This window comes from Emericellopsis cladophorae (genome assembly GCF_022114955.1).
Source record: "Emericellopsis cladophorae strain MUM 19.33 chromosome Unknown NODE_9_length_645218_cov_115_098568, whole genome shotgun sequence".
Taxonomy (NCBI): Eukaryota; Fungi; Ascomycota; class Sordariomycetes; order Hypocreales; family Bionectriaceae; genus Emericellopsis; species Emericellopsis cladophorae.
The window spans coordinates 318,925-337,619 of NW_026250934.1; the positions used below are offsets into that span (position 1 = coordinate 318,925).

At 52.2% G+C, this 18,695-nt stretch overlaps 7 protein-coding genes across 7 annotated transcripts; 2 read left to right on the forward strand and 5 right to left on the reverse strand.

Annotated features, from left to right (window-relative positions):
- Positions 1–42: 42 nt before the first annotated feature.
- On the forward strand, positions 43–774 carry J7T54_000673 (uncharacterized protein; the record flags this gene model as incomplete). Its single annotated transcript, XM_051504518.1, has 3 exons — positions 43–63; positions 131–373; positions 433–774. 3 exons carry the CDS (start codon positions 43–45, stop codon positions 772–774), a joined length of 606 nt encoding a protein of 201 aa, XP_051364027.1.
- Positions 775–975: 201 nt separating this feature from the next.
- On the reverse strand, positions 976–1,801 carry J7T54_000674 (uncharacterized protein; the record flags this gene model as incomplete). Its single annotated transcript, XM_051504520.1, has 2 exons — positions 976–1,649; positions 1,702–1,801. The coding sequence occupies 2 exons, from the start codon at positions 1,799–1,801 to the stop codon at positions 976–978; spliced, it is 774 nt and encodes a 257-aa protein (XP_051364028.1).
- Positions 1,802–5,867: 4,066 nt separating this feature from the next.
- J7T54_000675 (Cutinase transcription factor 1 beta-like protein) lies at positions 5,868–7,391 on the reverse strand (the record flags this gene model as incomplete). The annotated part of the gene is made up of 1 exon (XM_051504521.1): positions 5,868–7,391. One exon carries the CDS (start codon positions 7,389–7,391, stop codon positions 5,868–5,870), a length of 1,524 nt encoding a protein of 507 aa, XP_051364029.1.
- Positions 7,392–11,666: 4,275 nt separating this feature from the next.
- On the reverse strand, positions 11,667–13,259 carry J7T54_000676 (Pre-mRNA-processing factor-like protein; the record flags this gene model as incomplete). Its single annotated transcript, XM_051504522.1, has 1 exon — positions 11,667–13,259. One exon carries the CDS (start codon positions 13,257–13,259, stop codon positions 11,667–11,669), a length of 1,593 nt encoding a protein of 530 aa, XP_051364030.1.
- A 666-nt stretch (positions 13,260–13,925) lies between these two features.
- J7T54_000677 (ER-derived vesicles protein ERV14) lies at positions 13,926–14,516 on the reverse strand (the record flags this gene model as incomplete). The annotated part of the gene is made up of 3 exons (XM_051504523.1): positions 13,926–14,018; positions 14,067–14,289; positions 14,413–14,516. 3 exons carry the CDS (start codon positions 14,514–14,516, stop codon positions 13,926–13,928), a joined length of 420 nt encoding a protein of 139 aa, XP_051364031.1.
- Positions 14,517–15,325: 809 nt separating this feature from the next.
- J7T54_000678 (Peptidase M24 family protein) lies at positions 15,326–16,698 on the reverse strand (the record flags this gene model as incomplete). The annotated part of the gene is made up of 5 exons (XM_051504524.1): positions 15,326–15,438; positions 15,498–16,044; positions 16,098–16,410; positions 16,464–16,498; positions 16,552–16,698. 5 exons carry the CDS (start codon positions 16,696–16,698, stop codon positions 15,326–15,328), a joined length of 1,155 nt encoding a protein of 384 aa, XP_051364032.1.
- A 782-nt stretch (positions 16,699–17,480) lies between these two features.
- J7T54_000679 (Kynurenine 3-monooxygenase-like protein) lies at positions 17,481–18,665 on the forward strand (the record flags this gene model as incomplete). The annotated part of the gene is made up of 4 exons (XM_051504525.1): positions 17,481–17,592; positions 17,969–17,988; positions 18,054–18,476; positions 18,633–18,665. The coding sequence occupies 4 exons, from the start codon at positions 17,481–17,483 to the stop codon at positions 18,663–18,665; spliced, it is 588 nt and encodes a 195-aa protein (XP_051364033.1).
- Between the last annotated feature and the right edge of the window lie 30 nt (positions 18,666–18,695).

Here is an 18,695-nt window from a genome sequence, read left to right on the forward strand (position 1 = left end):
ACCCCTCACCTATCAACACAACCCACCCAAGCAACCGACACCATGGCTCCCAAGATCGCCATTGTATACGTGCGTAGACCCAGAGTGAACCGTCCATGACTCGATCGACTGTGGCTGACGTATCAAACAGTACTCCATGTACGGCCACGTTAAGACGTTGGCCGAGGCTGAGAAGAAGGGTGCTGAGAAGGCCGGTGTGACCGCCGACCTCTTCCAGGTTCCGGAAACTCTCCCCGACGAGGTTCTGAGCAAGATGCACGCACCTCCCAAGGCTGACGTGACGGTTTTGGAGGATCCGGCAACTCTTGAGCAGTACGACGCGATGCTCATCGGTATCCCCACCCGTTACGGCAACTTCCCTGCCCAGTGGAAGGTAAGAGCAATCAGCCGCAGACAGCACCGAGGCTGTGATGAAATGTTGACCCTTCCCAGACCTTCTGGGACAAAACCGGCAAGCAGTGGGCGGCCGGTGACTTCTACGGCAAGATGGCTGGCCTCTTCGTCTCGACTGGCACTCTTGGTGGCGGTCAAGAGTCCACGTGCCTGGCTGCCATGTCCACCCTTGCCCACCACGGCATCATCTATGTTCCATTCGGCTACGCCAAGGCATTTGGCCTCATGTCCGACTTGAGTGAGGTTCATGGCGGTAGTGCCTGGGGTGCTGGTACCTTTTCGGCTGGTGATGGTAGTCGTCAGCCCTCGGCACGCGAGCTCGAGATTGCAGAGATTCAGGGTGAATCCTTTGCGCAAACCGTGCTCAAGCACTTTGGCTAGATCCAATTAGTATATACAACGACATAATAAATCTGGACTTACCATCTGCCTCGGGCATATCCGCTTGACATTCGTCGCTTGCATAGGTGCCAAACACAGCAGTGGTCAAGTAGAAGGCCCCGCTTATAAGTGTAGCCGCCAGCATAGCTTCAGAGCGACACATTCAAAAACTCGGGATGGCAGGTACTTTAGGGTCGATTCTCACTTCAGGAATGTTTGCATCTCGTTGTCAGGGACGCGGACACGCTGCTCGTTGACGGTCGAGGTAAGTGTCATCTCTCCACGGTAGATCTCAACGACCGATACCAAAGGAAGAACTAATAACAGCATGGACAATAGCTGCCCGAAAATCCACTCCTTCTCGCCTTGGTCATCCAGCTCAACTGAAGGATTTCCAAAGGCCTGAGATAGAAGGATGATGCGAACGGCAGCCCCAATGGCAACGGCCGCCATTAAGAAAATTCCAGTGCCTTGGATGATCTTGAAAAATCTCTGCCTTGCGCTATGGAGGTACCATGTTGCGAGAGCAAAGACAGCGCAGTTGCCCACTATGACGACAATGGTGCCAACGTAGGATAGCCCTGCGTTGGACGGGGCCCCATTCCCGCCTACCTCCCAGACGCAAGCGATCGGCAAAGTCTGATCATCAAGACCCTTGGCGACAGCCTGGAGGATGAATATGCCGCAGACGCAGGACAGGGCGAGGTTCACAAACATGAGAAACTGCCGCAGCCATCGCACGACCCAGTCGCGGCGATAGTCGTGTACGAGTGCCAGGAGAGTGGCATTGTGGGTCGCCATGGACAATAACGAGAGCATCCATATGACGAAGAAGTGGTAAGGTACCATCGTGTTCATTTTCGCCAGGCCAACACCTAGAGTTCGCAGTCAGGGATACAGCCTCAACGAGTTACGATCTGGACGTACTCTGGATACCGATGCCCTGCACGAGTTGGGAATCACTGTACCCATCGAGCAACTTGCGGCGAATGTTGGCGGATTTGCCTTGTAATTCGGAAGCGATCATGGACAATGAGAGGATAATGGCCAAAAAAGCCGTGATCATGAAAGATAACAGGATCTAGATTCAATGTCAGCGTCCGTGACAGCACACGACATAAATATAGGCCACAAACACCAGTACCAGCGACGCCCGCGTCGCTCGGAGTAGTAGCAGGCGCCTCAGCACACTTTGCCTCTTCGAAAACAGCCATCGTTCTACGTCGGTCTTGTAAGTTGAGGAGCGCGGCGACACGGTTGATGTGGAAGAGTGCACTTGACCAATTTGAACTATTATAAGTTCTGGGAGAACGCGATGCGGGTGGTCTTTGTGAGCATGATGCGGCGACTTTCGAAACGCCAGCATTGAATTTGAGGCGACAAAGAGTGGCAGTGAATGAATCTTGGCCAAGGATGGCGGCGATCTCATTGGCTCTGGCTGCCCACTGAGGCTTGGTTAGCCAGGGGCAAGAACAATGAATGGCCCGGGACGTGCCTACTGGATTTTTGGAACGGGCCATTGGCGCGCGACTGCCAAATTTGGGGAGCTTCTGCCTAACCTGATGACGCCCGGACGGCTTGGTGCGTCACACTCACGCACAGATGCACCTTATTACTGAGTACTTCATTGGGGGAAGTGCCTCCAATACGAGTGACCACGATTGTATCAAAGCATGCCAAGTGCCGCAATAGACGACGACGTCTGGAGACTTACCGCAGAGTCGAGCACCATAGCACGTCAGGTTCAAGTACGGATACCTTTCACCAAGATGATCTTGCCTTGCTCTCATTGCCATGGCGCAAACCAGGAAACGTTTCAACTCCGTATTAATCGTCGAATCAGTCATTTTTCCCGTTCAAATCGGGTCACAAGAATGATGCATAGTAAATCCCGGTGTCTCGGCCCAACTGTGACTCAAACTAAAAGCAGTGGTTAATCAGGTACGATCCAACTGACACCGTCTCATCTAGTCGCCCGTTCCCTACAGGACGGCGTGCACACAGTGACATTTCCGTGGCCTGCCGGCTTGCAAGTCGACGATTTGTTATTTTAATGAGCATCTTTACCTGGTAGCGCATATTGTAGGTATATGTATCGCGGAGCCAACACGTAACTTAACAGCAAATTGAGCCGCTGCAGATTCCACATTTTTCTCGCTTTCTTATTGTCATTAACAAATTGACCAACCTCAGCTGTGAGCACGCTTGGTCCTCGGACATTGATAATGTTCCCCCATTTACAAATGACGGATGGGCTATTATAGCCGCGCCTTTGGCTTCGAGTTCCAAAAACTCAAAGGGAGAGCCGCCGGCCCCTGCATGTTGCAGACACTAGCCTCTAATTGGGCACGAGGCTGTGCATCCTCAAAGACACTTGCAAGTTGCACACGGAGTACGGATACTGTAGTCTGTATGATTAGGTACAGAACACGAATCGCAGTTTGCGTGGGACTGAAGCACATACCGCGCCGCGTGACTCGTCATCATTCTGACAAGTTGGAGAGGGCAAGGATCTTTCAAATTGGCGTTTGGTAACACCAATCAAACGAAGGAACGTTCGGACAACTTCCAAGCCGTCGGAATTGTCCATTAACACAGATCCCTTCTGCCGATCCGCCGCAACTTGGCGGTCTCTAAAGAAAATTACGCTCGACGATCAGCAATTGGCAAATGTCAGCCTTCCAAAGGCAGTCGAGGAATCTTGCTTCCGCGCACTGGACCCTATCTCTCTCATCTGGCAAGGTGATGGCAGTGACCAACAGTAAAGCTTGACGAGCTGTCATGATTGGACTGGTTGATTGCCCACGGACAGGCCCTCATAATAATAATACGTTCGCTGGTGCAGATTCTTTTTACTCTCCCCCTCAGATTTGGGAATCATTCTGCTGTGGGGGAAAAGAGTTTCCTCGCGAGCTTTGGCCGACCTGCGGCTGGTTCTTCTTCACCTGAGCCCCTGGCTTCAATTTGTTCATTAGAATGGTGACCCACTGGTGTCTGGTCACGGTCTCCGAATCACCGTGACTTCTCGCTTCTTTTCACCAGAGGGATTCATCGCCGTCGCCGCACGTTATCCGCCGACCCAACGTTTGTCTGAACACTGAGCCCGCAATCGCTTTGCGGCGCAGGGTCGCACAAATGTCTTACCCTGTCTGCTCCCCACAACTGGTCCATATTTGCTTGATGAATCAATCACGCGCATCACTTTCGACGTCCAGGGTGACTTGCTACTTGGAATGACAAACTCAGGGTGCTATCCGCCAGATTTCCACTCACCAGGTCGAGTCTGGACCCGAATCACAGAGTACACCGGCAAGCTTGCAAGCATATGCACCGAGTCTACGTACGACCACAGCAGCCCTGCTGTTGCCATGCACTGAGTGGCTTTGAGATTTAGCGGCCTTGATCATTCTCCGAGGCGTGGTAATTATGTCTCATCTCCCGATGAAACGCGGGCATAAAAGTCATCGAGGTGGTGATGTTGCAGCCTATATAATCACAGCGTGCATAAGAACGTCTGGGAGCTGGAAGACCCATACGCATACCGACGTGTATGCAAGGCAAGCAAGATGTCTCTTGCTGCCCTGATTCCTGTTGGTGAAGGTGGTGGCAGCAGCCGTGTGTTTCCCCTATGCTGCCCTTCTCACATACATACTGTGTGAGCATTCCAACAAGCCTATCTCCCTTGGCTATGTGCCATACACCACCTCCAATCAATCACTCGCGCTCAGCAGCTGCCTCTCCCTTCTACCTTGGCTTGCATGCGCTTATCGACGACATGCGAACAGGTGCCTCGTGCGCACAATTTATCCCCCTTGTTGACTGCCGAACCCCGTCAATCCCAGACGTCCGGATCAGCTCCCCGGCCGGAATTCCACGCTGGTGCTCAGCACTGGCACGCGTCGACCCTGGTCGATCGAGCTTGACAGCTCGGTAGGGCGGGACCGTAACGTTATATAAGATCAATCGTGGCCCTGCCGCAAGCATGGCGCCAGACAGTGCTCGGAACCTCTCCTGTGATTTGTACACACGACCTACTATCCACCCGCGACATCACATGCCTACATCGAAGGAAATGGGCCCATCCTTACTTGAGCTTCCGGCGGAGCTCCAGCGCATGATCATATCACAGCTTGATTACGAGAGTCTCATTCACCTATCAGCAACAAATCGCTTCTTCAACCACACTGTAAATCCTCAGGCGATGGCAGATCCGCTAGACAAGTTGCAATTCGTCATGCGTGCGGCCAAAGACTTCCCCCAACATCGGCCGAGCGAGAAGGGACAAGAATACCACCCCGGCAACTTTGAGTGCTACATCTGCTTCAAAGTACGATCACCAGACTGCTTTGATGCGTTGCAGTCCCAGACGGCCTACATCGACCGCCTAGGCCGTCCTGTGCGGCACCGACAGCCAACCCAGGCAGATACACTCGTCTCCTTGCGCCGGTTCTGTATTGAATGCGGTGTCCGCGCAGGTCTACACGTGGCTTCCGACAGTTTGACAACGCGGACGGGTAGGGATTTATGGATATGTTCGTGTCTTAGGGTGTGGTCGAAGCATCAGGTGCTTCGCTGCCCAACCTGCGGTGGCGACTGCCCCCTCAGGCCTCGCAAGAAAATGGGCGTCGATAAGATTCCCCCACAACCACCAAGGTTCCTAGCTCGTGTTGTCGGCCAGATGGCGACATGATTTCTGGGGTGGTCGTGCGAGATACCGGGGATGCTATATCCTGGTTGCCTGCGGATCGTCAGGGGAAAAGGGGGTCGGGACTGGTGTTGGCTGATGGGGCCGACCTTTGGGGCAGCGGAGTTTTTTGCGTTTTGAAGCATTTGGTTGGCGTCATTGATTTTGGGTCCTTTACAAAGCGTGCACAGGAGGCCTCATCATGGCTTGTAGCAATATCTGGGCGATGGAGTTGATCGTGTGGCTTTCTGGCTACCAACTTGCAACCTTACACCATGCACTTGGTTGTGCTACAACATGCATCGCTACGTACAGCACAATTTTTATAAATCTTCCACATAATTAGTAATAATCATGAGCCAATCTCGGCTTTTCCAATAACGCGACAAGGGGTTACTCTCCATGGAACTCAGCGTACACACTCCCCCATGTCGCCTTCTTTTAAGGCTTCCAGAAGGACCCTTGCAGTGTCCCTGTCTGTTTTGTCTTCCATTTCGCCCATTTCGCCCCAGAGGTTCTCGATCCACTCCGCAGAGACGTCAGGCATCGGCCCATCAATGTACATGCCACCAAAGTCGCTTGTTGAGTTGGGTGACTCATCCAGCGAGAAGACATCGTTGCCCAGCGGTCCCAGTCCATCGAGTCCTTCAGAGGGGGGCATGTTGGTGCCCGCTGGGCGATCAAGTCTAATGCAAGAACGTATTTGGTCGCGAAGGACCTCATGTGCCGCCTCGTCTGATTTGGTCATGTACGAATCAGTAGGGGATTGATTTGAGCCTTGCGAGTCAAGCTCTTCCTGCGACTGATGCCTCTGGTCGATATTCGAGCGCTGCGACTCTGAAAACTTAGTGTCTGGTGCCCTGGCCTGCTCACCGAATCTGTTGGCATCGACGAGCGACTTGAGCGGGCTGAAGCCACCAGTGAAGAGGCCGCGGAGGCTTACGGGGAAGTCGCCGTCTTCAGGAAGTCTTCCCTTGCTAAGACTTAGATCCAGGGCCAATGCCAGCCGGAGATATGAGCTCGGCTGCGATGCCAGAATGTCCGTCCAATCATTGATGCCAACCTTCGTGCCTGGCTCACGGGAAGCTGGTTTCTCAATCTGAGCAAGATTGACAATATGCCGGATAATCTCGCTGACCCAGTCCACGCCGTCGTACTGTGGTTGATAGGTCCGCATGGCTTCAATGAGGATGTTCAGCCGATGCTGCTTCAGCGCAGAAGCAGCGCTTGAGTCAAGATTGGATTCATTTGCTGATGAGGATAGCTTGACGTCGAGTATGTTCAGAACAAGAGGCAGCGCAGTGCATGCGACTGCCGAGATGGGCAGCCAACGGGCCAACTTGAGGTGAACGAGCTCTTTCAGGCATTCGGTGACCCCAGAAGCAGCATCCTGGAGCTCGTGTCGGTTTTCATAGATGACGGATAAGTCCCCTGTGATACGGTCATCGCTGTTGGGTGCGGCTTGCAGTATAGCCAAGTGAAGAATTTCGTGATGGCACAGCACGACACGGGTCGAGTGATAGTACATGTACATGAGGTTGGTGTAGAGGATCACTGAATCGTGACTGCACTGGTGCCTCCTCCCGGCCGTCGACTGCGTTGTCTGTGCACCGCTGAACATGGGAAACCGGAGGGTGGAGTCCTTGTTCCATCGCCTGAGGGCCATTTTGCACTCTTTCACACGGCCAACGTCCTCGGGGTTCATGTCTCGACCCCAGCCCGGTGTGTCGTCCAGTGGGAACACAAGCATCAGTATATCGGTCAAAACAATGTATAGGTCAATGAGCTGGGCCAAAATGCCACCGAGGCATCTCTTGGTCTCGCCATTGTATACTCTGGATCGGTTGAACTCATCCGCCAGGTCGGCGAGGCCAAATGTTGGATTCGAATCGAAGTCGAAATGCGCTCTAGTAATCTGTATAGGTCGCCGCATGAGCAAGCCCAAAGTTCTATCACGGATGATGCAACACCACCAAATCCGCTTCAGAATGTTCTGTTTTCTCCTTTGCAGTGGATGCGTTTCGGCGGGGAATAGCGGCATTGCTGCATAATGCTGGGCTTCAGCGGCCTTCGCGTGTTGTATGGCGAGGCTCAGCCAAGAAGTGTTCGGATTCCTAGTCGAAGAGGGCGACCAATACGATAAGAGTAGTGCTGCTTGTGCGATGGCGAGTGGCGATGATTCTGATTCCAGGTCGTGAAGCAACTTGGCACGCCTGTACAAGGATCCTCTGGCAGCTCTGATGCTTGGGTAGCCCAAAGCCTTGATGGTTCCCCTGGATACAAAATTGCACGATGCAAACAGTATAGACTGAAACACCAGCAAGGAAATTCTATCGTTGGCGCCGTCTGAGCTCTGTCTTGGGGTGTATATGTTCCAAAACTCTCCTTCATTCACCAGTGGCAACAACGGATGGACATGGAGGAAGTACTGCTGCAGAAATTCGTCCAGGAAAGCTCGTGTCGGCACGCGTAGAGATCCTTGTAGCTCGAGAAAGTTCACGTCCTGGGGAGGGATGTTCGGCAAGTTGCTGATCGTCAAGAACGGGTAGTATGAATAGACGACCTCTGGGCTGAGTCCCACCGGATGATCCAAGCTCCAGTGACTGTGTCCAAGCGAAAATCCAGTATCGTTCATGAGGCTTCTTGTTGAGTAAGGCATAGCTTGGAAGGCTAGGTGGACATGGTCAGCTACCGTTGGGGCGAGAACAGTGAATCAACTCACCATGTGTTTGTGGCCGGACTTCCTCGGGAGATCGCGTCGTCGCAAGGGGTCCGGGTGGTGCAACGTGAAAATTCTCTGCACTAGTATCCTGACCCGCGTCCTCGCGAAGCCGGTCATCTACTTTAGTGGTAGCTTCGGGCGCACATGTATCTGTTGCCTCCTGTTCAACCGTGGACAAAGGCTGTACAGACGCGGCGGGCGGGGGCATTGGAAGCCCATCAAGCCTAGACTTGACAACAGCCTCCGCAGTCTGTCTCTCGGATCCATCTGGAGGAGGGTATGGAGGATACGAAGCTCGTACACTGTCCGCAGGTTCGCGATGAGATCGACGGCTACGTGGGAATATGTAAGCTATCGCGATCAACGACCACGGATGAGCATGTGATCAACTTACAACCTAGACGCCCTACCCGTGACTACGCATGTCTCGCTATCAAGATAGCAGTTCATGCAGGGCCGGCCTCGCTGCGAGACATCGCAACGAACCTTGCGTGCTCTGCAAGAGAGACACGCCTTTGGCGCACGCTTTCGTATTTTGTTCTGGGCCTTGGCCTTGGGATCTGGGGGCGTAGACCCGTTGACTGATGCCGCGAGCTGATCGGCACACATAATGCTCTGCAAATAGTCGATTGTTGATCGGGCAGGCCCTTTGAGAAGAAGAAGAGAAAACAGGACGACCCCGGGGTCTGGAGAAAACCAAGCAATTGGGGAACGTGATCAGGGATTCTCCTGTCGGGGAACTTTGTGGGGAATGGGGGGCTAGCTCTGGGGATTGCGGGTGATCCCTACATCTTTGGGGTCAGACCAGCTGCCTTGCTCTCCGCTGGGTGCATCACGAGCCCACGACACCCAGGTATCTAGGATCCTGGATCAACGACGATCCCGATTACCATTCTTCTGTTTTCCAATGGTTCTCGAACGGTACAGTTCCAAACATAATCGAGGAACTGGGATTGGAGGCACCGGTGTTGCTTCCATGCTGCACATCAGTCTCGGAGAAAAGGGGACAAGTGATGGATCGTGGATGTGTTTACCCGTGCGTACAGTACGTACCAGCGACCAGCCGCCACGGGGGAAGTTGACGTCCCTGCCCCATTGAGTCTCAGTCTTCAACGCTAGGGGACCGAGTCAGCGGATACGCACAGCAATTGATGAGCTGAGTCGTACTGCATGCATACCCCGCCTACCCCACGGTTTGGTGGACTTTGGTCCCTTGGTCCGTGTCCATGGATACCTGGGCAGCATGCTTACATGTACCTATGCTCAGTGCCAACTGTGTAAACCAATCAAGCCAATGCCTCGGAGCCGCTCCAAGGAACGCATCACGAGGGGTCAGAGGCGCACACATCGCCGGCTGATCAACTCAGCCCTGTAGACTTGAGAATTGAAGGATACCCCCACGCTGGAGAACGACCATACATCCTTTGAGTACATGATGCCTACTTTCTATTTGTAAAAAGTGCCTACCAGTTCAAAAACAGATGTGTTACTGTTGTGAACGACGTAATCGGAGAGGCTTAGTAAGGAGCGTAGCACAGCAGCGGTGGCTCCGGACATGGTACCCGTACTTACTCGACAAACTCGCTAGCGCTGGTGGAAAACTCTAGCTACCTATAGTTTAGCACTGTGGATGAGATAAGTCTTGCCCGATATTGGAACTAACCTGGATAAGGATATTGCCTGCTAAGACAGAACAGCGCTAGCGACTTTGTCAAGTGAGTACGATATGATAGACGAATGATGACGTGAGGGAAAGAATCCTGCAATGATAGCCAGGAAGGAGCACTTGCATCAACCCGCTTCGAGATGTGTATCAAGAACATGATACTGCTGGCTCCGGCCTTGTCTTTGGCGTCAATTTCCCAGCAGAGGCTGAAGTTGTCGATTCCTGGGTGGCAGGATGAGTACAGAAACGTTTAGGCTTCAGGCAGTGTCCTGCAGACGAAACCCCGATAGCGGTATCCGAGATAGCCTGTGCTGGCCTCAATACGTTTGCGGGCGTCGCCCATGCGCAATGTTTCCAGAAAGACAATGATAGCCATGGCATGAAGCGATACGACATTGCTGCGCTGGGAGCACCACTCGACACGGTAAGCTCTGGGACTGCCTAGAATTGCGAGAAAGGTACATTGAGTTGACTTTGAACCTCCTAAAGACGGTCACCAGGCACCCCGAGCTCGTTATGGTACCTCGGCCATCAGAACTGGAAGCTTAACGAAAGCATGGGGCTTCGACACATACACAGATACATTCACAGCAAACTACTTGCACTCAATGCCGCAGACTTACTCATCGCGTAGGCAGCAATCCATTGAAAGGCTGGGCCAGAATTGTGGACTATGGCGATGCACCTACGACTTGGCTTGACACTCGTGCAACCATAAAGACACTCGATCAGGCTCATAGACTGACTACAGCTCGGCCACCCGCTGATGGTTCCAAGTCCGATGTGCCAAGAATCGTAACACTAGGAGGGGACCATGCAACGACATCGTCAGCCCTCAGAGGCACCTATGACAACTGGGGCCGCGTGTCGGTGGTGCACTTCGATAGCCACATTGGTGAACCTGACCCCGATGCTGCTCAACTACAAAATTCTCAGTGCATACTAAACTCATCTCCAAGACAAGAGGGATCCCAAAGTTCTTGGTAAGAGAAGAGCCTCATGAAGACCATGCCTTTGAATCCCTACATCATCTGACTGACTTGAGAGCAGGTGGCGGGATCTCCGACTATGCGTATGCTGCCATGTGCCACGAGGAATTCCAAACTGTCGCTTTTCACAGGGGGCTGAATCATGGAATATTCTTACATATTGCACATGAAGAGGTAAGCACTGAAAAGACAGCCAGCAGTGCGCTCACAACCTCGCTCTGGGACTTGTATCAAATTCCTCCATCCATGTCGAAATCTGAGCGTCCCTGAACAGAGGAGAAGGGGACATGAAGAACGATAGGCGATGTGGATTTGCAACTATCACAGCGAGGGATATTGACACTTGCGGTGTCCAGGGAGTCATAGATCAGATTCGTAAATCGTGTGAAGGACACGCAGGTCTACATCACTGTCGATATCGATGTTCTGGATCCTGCATTTGCGCCAGGTAAAGGCCCTATATTTTCCTGCAAGTGTCGGTGCATCTCCCGGAAGATACTGATCTCCTTGTGCCAGCGACTAGAAGCCCTGAAGTTGGAGTTTGGTCAACTCGAGAGTTGCTGGCTATTCTCGAAGGCCTCGGTGGATTGGAGATCGTCGGGGCGGACATTGTTGAGGTTTCCCCACCATTCGACAACCATGGAGAAACTACTGCCCTCGCGGCCGCCGAAATTGTGCATAGTCTTATCGACTTGATGGTTCTGACGCCGCCAACTTGGGCGAGAACTTCAGCACAGGGCGAGGACCCAAGATGAAGATACGCTTCAGGCGCTTAACAGTCTTAGACCGCGCGCTTTCCAATTGTACAAATATTCTGCTCGAGCTGCTCACTCAATCCCAGTATCTGATTTCACCATCCATGCCTGCAGTCGCCACTTTGCTGGTCTCTTGTGGGTGCCATTGAACACAAGTGACCGCCTGCGCACTGGCCTTCATCTTGTGGTACATTTTACACGTCTTCCAGTCCCAGAAGCACACGAAACCTCCAGAATCACCCGAGGCGAGGAACTGGCCGTCAGGACTGCAGTCGAGATCAATGGCCATTCCAGCATTGTTGTGCCCGCGATAGCTCTTCTTTCTGTTCTGGCGAAATTTGTCATTCGCACCATAGACAAGTATTTGGTTGTCGGAGCTTTGGTATGCGACGTATTTGCCGCTCGGGTGAGGCGCCGCTCGCGTCATGGGATACATGTCGGGTTCCGCGATGTATTTGATGGGCACCGGTATATTGTAATCCCAAGCGCGTAATGACTTGTCATCCGAGGTTGTCATGAATCGGCGATTATCATCGACGAATGTGATCGTGTTGATTGCGGCCAGGTGGTGATCGTACTCCTGCACGGTCTCTTTCGGCGACCGTGTATCGAACTGAACAATTTTTTTGTCTGACATGCCGGCAAGGAACTCGTGCGCGTGCTCTGGATCCGGGTTGAATTTGACAACATGGGGAGTTTTCCCCGTAGTGAATTTGCTGATGCAAACGCCCTTCTCGGTGTCCCACAACTTTATCATGCGATCATACGATGCGGACAGAAATTGTGTCCCAGATGCGTTGAAGGATGTATCGGACACTGCTTTGGAGTGGCCGGAATACGTGCGCAGCAGCTCTCTTTCGTGGAAGGTATCCCATATCTTGATGGTAGTATCTGCACTTGCGGACAAGAGCAGGTGACCTGATCTGGGGAAAAATCGAAGTGCAGTAACCGCTTTCGTGTGGTTTTTCCAGGCATGTATTTGCTTCTTCGGGATGTAGTTGGTCGCACTGCCGGGTTCTTTGCGCAGATCAATGTCGAGATCTTGCGGTACGTGCATGTATGTGCGCCCCTGGTAGTCGAACTCTTCGGAGCCATGGAAGTTTGTCGACTCATCTCCTTGTTCTTCCGCCTCTTTTCGACGCACAAGAGCTTCCGCAGGTGCCTGGACGACCGTGCCGCTGTCCACAACATCGTCGTCTTCTTCCACGATCTCGTACTCTTCGTCACTCGCCAATTCTGCGTCATCCTCGACTCTCTCGTATTGCGTCTGGTCGTATCGCGCCCATGGTCCAACATAGGCGCCGTCTCCTTCTGCTATAGTCGCATCTCCCTTGCTTTCCCTGGCTGCTCGTATCTTAGCGGCGTCGGCCTTCGAATATGTGTCGCTTGAGCCCTCCCATTCTGGCCTCCCACTACGCTCTACCGCTCGGTGTTTGCTTCGAAACGTATGCTCGCTCAAAAATACCTCTTCGGCGTGTCCTGTGAGCACGTTCTTGCGTTTTCCAAGTGCATCAGATCCATCCTTGAATGGGTTGGCGGGACCAGCTTTAGGTCTTGATAGGTCCTCCGCCGCATATGGCACCACAGCGTGATCGGGTTCAGATTGCTGACGCACGATAAGCGCGTCCTGTGGCGCCATGTTCGGCGGGTATTCACCAAAGCCAGTCATGTTGCTGATTAGTTTGGTAGCGATTGCGCCGGATGTAGAATTAGAAAATGCTACGGGGAAACGCGATGACTTGTAGCCGTACCTGTGGTCACGTGACATGGCGCGAAGCACAAGTCTCTGGTACCACGGTACCTGTAGGACAAAGCATGTTGTCCATGTATTGAGATGTAGCTGTCAAGCAGCAAGTGTTGATATTGGGAGGGTGAAAATGTATATAAGTATCATGGTCTCGCACAAGTAACATCCAGGCTGTCCCAACCAGCATGTTCATTGCGGTACGAGAATCCCCCCAAACTCGAGGTACAGATTGGCAATTGATCAATCCGGCTCATTAAATTAAAAGCTCCAGCTGGGAAGAGACATAGCTCTACAGTAAAGCAGGTGCCACTTCTCAATCATGCGCTACATGAAGCCCCAACGCCAAAAACGTGCCGTGTACTACGGCTTTGTCCATGTGGCACAGAGTCGCGTCTCTCCTAACTGTGAGCTGCGCTGATTCTATTCGCCATTTGCAACCCATGCGGTCCCCTTATCGACCATAGCTCCCAATGCTCATTTCCAACAAAGCAACCTATATAGCCCATCTTTTCGTCATCGATCGTAATATCGTTGTCCTGTTTCCGCATTGCCGGACAGCATAGAGCGCGTTGACTAAGCGTTGCCGGATTATGAGGACTCGTCACGGATGAGCGCAACGATCATGCTGTAGAGGTAGAAGAAGAACATGACCAGATGGAAGCCAAGCTTGACGAATGACTCCTACATATCGTTAGTGAATTAAGTGGAAAGAAATCGGATGATGCGCACCTTCTTATGAACGTTCAGCTTGCGAAAAATCTCAGTCGCGTCCAGTAGGTGGGTGTTGTCGACGATCTTCTTGATGTTCCAGCCCAGAAGCGGCAGATTCAGGATTAGCGGCAGCCAATAACCATTGATGAGGAACAAGAAAGTGAGGAAACCGTGGACAGCCGCTTCGGGGATAATGTACGTGTTGAGGCGGTTGCAAAGTTCGATAGGGTTGATATAGTCGCTGATTCGGCATGTCAGTACGCATGATGATATCTAGCGTGTGTGGAGGAGGGAATAAAGCCCTGGGCAACAGCGTGCCTCGATGTGCTCGGTTCTTGTTGCTTCGGGGTGGGGCATTACTCACCATTCCAGATCGCTATACATGATGGTGAAGAAAACCTGGAGGAACAGGTTGACCGCGTTGATCAACACGGCCAGAAGGAAGAGCCATGCTTCGCCAGACATCATCTTGTCGGTGGTTCTCGGAAGTCGGAGGTGGTAGAGTGCGATTCGTGCTTCGCAATAGTCACTGCTGCGTACTTCGAGCTCGCTGTAGCGTAGAATCACGGCGCAAAGGGCTGATGTGGTGGAGCAGTATCGCAAGCTTTCGCTTATGGCGTACTGTACGTCACTCGACACCGAAAAGTCCGGATTTGCGAATTCGGAGAGCCTGTAGCTGGAGTGTGCACGGGAACCCAGAGTTAGGCAACAAAGGAGCTCGCAAATTCAGGATGACTTGAGAGATAGGAACTTCGGGGTTGGAGACTGAGTGTAAGAAGGAAGATAAGGTGAGGTGGTTTGGGACCTTGGGTGGGGGATCTGGTGGAAGAGGAGGGCAGGAGCTGCGGTAGCCCGCCGATGTTGTGGAGAGATTTTCTGGTCGTACGCGGGCCAGGCTGTGCCACTTCCAGACTCACCCTGGGACCCTCAAGCTCAGACGGCAACTGTTCAAGTGGAGCTATTTGAACGAGCCTCGCAGTTCACTGAGCCATTGCAGGAATAGTTCCCGCAAACAGATTCTTGGTGAGACATGCTACACAGGGAATCGCGCAACCCATTGCTCGATCAAGGGTCTTCGATGATCAATAGCAGTTCATTGCAATCAAAACTCCTCTACCTGCCCTTACTACTCCACACCTACTGTATGCTTCTTCTGCCGTTACGCGTAAAATGTATTAGATACTGTTACATTGACTCGGGGAAAGAAGCTAGGGTAAGGTAGCCAATCGTGCTCGACAGACGAGGTCTATCCTTCGCTAGTTGGCATGGTGCACTACCTAAGCGGAAGCGCCGTTTTCGACTGCGGGCAAAGATACTGGTCCTCCGGGAGAGTTCGCGGTGCGGGCGGTCAAAATCTCGACGCCAGTTTCCGTGACCAGAAGGGTGTGTTCTGTGTGACATGATTTAGCGCAACCAGGTCAGTTTTCTCAATCAAGAGTGCTGTCTTACCGAATTGAGCCGTCCGTTTGCCATCTATGGTGGTGCTCGTCCAGTTGTCCGGCCACGTCACATCACGGTACTTGCCCAGAGCTATCATGGGCTCGATTGTGAAGGTCATTCCAGGCTTGCACTCTCCGACGGCCTTGTTCTTCGCGTAGTGGGGCACGTTAGGCGGACAATGGAACAATTTGTTGATTCCATGGCCGCAGTAGGTCCTGATGACGCTGCAATTCTTCTTCTTCGCGTGCTTCTCAATGATGTTGCCGAACTCTCTGATAAGTACACCTGGTTTAACTGCTTTGATCGATTCTTCGAGACACTCTCGCGCTGCCTCGACAACCCGCACGTTCTCGGGGTCTGCGCTAGCTTTATCACCAATGTAGTAGGTTTCGTTAAGATCTGCATGATACCCTTCGTGATATATAGAGATATCAATGTTCAGGATGTCGCCATCAACCAGCGGTCGCTTATCAGGAATACCATGGCAAATGACTTCGTTCGGTGATGTGCAACAAGACTTCGGAAAGTGATTGTAGTTGAGTGGCGAAGGATACGACTGAAGTGCGCGTCAGAGCTCTGTATGGTTATTTTTAACGGCGCCGCTCTCACCTTGCGTTCTATACATGCTTCATGTACAATCCTGTCGATCTCATCTGTTGTGACGCCAGGCTTGGCCGCGGCCGCGGCGATGTCCAGAATCTCGCGAGCCAGCTTGCAGCTCTTGCGCATGGCTTGCTGGCCTGCGGCATCGAGTATTTCGATCTTGTTGCGATTGATCAGCGACCTGCTGTATTTCGGGTTTCCATCTTGCCACCAAACGGGATGCGGAATCGATTTCGGCAACGTTCGGTGTTCGGACAGAGGATAAGCCGGTCGGAGTGGCCCAGTGTAGGGAAAGGTAGGGAAAGGGTTGTATATTTCACTGCCTGAAGATTGTCAGTCAGCTGTCCCGAGGCATCAGCAAACACATCGAACTTGCTTTGCGACTTGTGCATAAGCTTGTGTGTGGCCTAGCCAGGCAGTCAGTTCGTTTTTCTCCTGCTTTCCGACGAGGGCAGGTTACCCAGTTCTTCTTGAAGCAATCTTGGGAGCAGAAAAAGCTATCTTTGATCCCGAGCTTCAGGCAAGTAGGACATTGCAATGAGCCAGCATCATTGTCGCAATCCGATCCCATGCACTTCTTCTTCGCCGCACATTGTTCGTCGGTCATGATGGGTGAGCGTGAAGTGCTCTTCAACTCTCTGGTAAATTTGACTGTTTCAGAGGCTTACTGTGCCGACTACAGTAGGATGCTCGGAGGCGTTGGTGATGGTCGTCAGCCGAAGAAAAAAAGTGCCCCTCACCCGAACATCAGCCAAAGTTCAATGTGGGGAACTGCATGAGGGCGTCCCTTTGGTGAACTTTGTCCCTCAGATACAATGGTTTTGGGACTAGCCGCAGCTCTCAAGTCGGTATTGTCCATCATCAAGATGTTGATTTTGGCTGGTACGAGACAGGTGACTGGAATTGTGATGGGCTTCGCGCAGCGCTAGTAATTGTGCCACGAAGTGATGATGTAGGTTACTGAGTAACTCCATGCGAAATTAGCGTACTACTTAAGCTCGTACCTTACTTTTCATCTGAGAGGGCTGCGTTTCAGGCTTTCATTGTTCTTCCGGGCACTGAGTTAGTCTGCCCGTATTGGTAAGGCAATTATTAACCGAAGACTGGATCCTGGGCAGACCCGTGGAACAGTGGTAGAGCCAGCAACAAGTGATGGAGTGCGCGCGCCGATGAGTCGTGTGCTCATTTGACTTATTGTGAGTCAATGTCACGCCATCTCAATCGCTCTATTATTAATGTTTTTTGTTATAGCGACTGAGCAGACTTCCCTCGGATCTACAGTAACGCAACGGGCTTTACTTGTCCGTGTGCCATTTAGGTTCGAGAACATGAGGAACAATTCCCTTGCGAGATTTTTCGACTCTGACCTTACAACCAAGGTACCCAAACATGAAGTCGGCTCCAAAGATTGCCATTGTCGGCGCCGGACCTGTCGGGTCTTTGGCAGCTCTGTATGCTGCGCAAAGAGGCTTCGAGGTAGAGCTGTACGAGCTGAGACCAGGTGAGTAGGGCGGTTTGTATGTCGCGTGCGGACCAAATTTTCCTCCCCGTCGTCACGACCACATCCCAAACAGCAACTGTCGCTCTACTGTAGCAGCCAGGCGGCCGGACTTACTGGATATACCTTTTCTCTTATTACATTATACCTTGGTCTGCCCAAGGCTAATCTTTTAACGCAGATTTGAGAAATCCCGGCATCATACCTCTCAATTTCACACGGTCTATCAACCTTGCAGTATCTGAACGTGGGATCAAAGCGATGCGAGACTCCGGCAACTCGGACCTATTGAAACATGTCATGGGAGCGACAGTACCAATGAGAGGACGAATGGTACACGGCCGAGGGCCATTGGGAGACTTGTACGAACATTCTCAAGACTACGACGCGAAGGGAAGGGTAAGTGGAGCCATGCGCAATCTGCCTCACATTGAGCAAAGGTACAGACAACTAATGATGAGCAGGCCATCTATGCCATTGATCGTGCTGGTCTGAATGAGCGACTGTTGGACATCCTTGATTCTATGCCAAATGTCAAGCTACTGTTCAACCACAAGCTCACAGGCGCCGACTTCTGCACACAAAAGGCATGGTTCGAGAGGAAGGATTGCATATCGCCGGACAGCGGCAGGCCGCAAGAGATTGAGATCAGCTTTGACTTGATGATTGGCGCCGATGGTGCTCATTCCGCCGTGCGTTATCACTTGATGAAGTTTTCGCGCATGGATTACCAACAAGAATACATCGACACTCTGTGGTGCGAATTCTATCTACCGCCGAGGAAGCTATCTGAAGGCGAGTATCGTGAAACTGCATTTCGCATTTCACCCAACCATCTTCATATCTGGCCGGGCCAGGATTTCATGTTCATCGCCATCCCGAGCGAGGTAAGCTCAACGAATCACTTGGGGAAACGCTATCGTTGCTGATTTTGAATAAGGATGGATCCTTCACATGCACCCTGTTTCTGCCAAGTGGACAGTTTGCGATGCTCGAAAAAGATACTACTACGCTACCCTCATTCTTTGACCAGCATTTTCCAGGTGTCACCGATCTTATACCCGCGGCTGACCTGATTAAGTCCTTTGAAACGAATCCCCATCTGC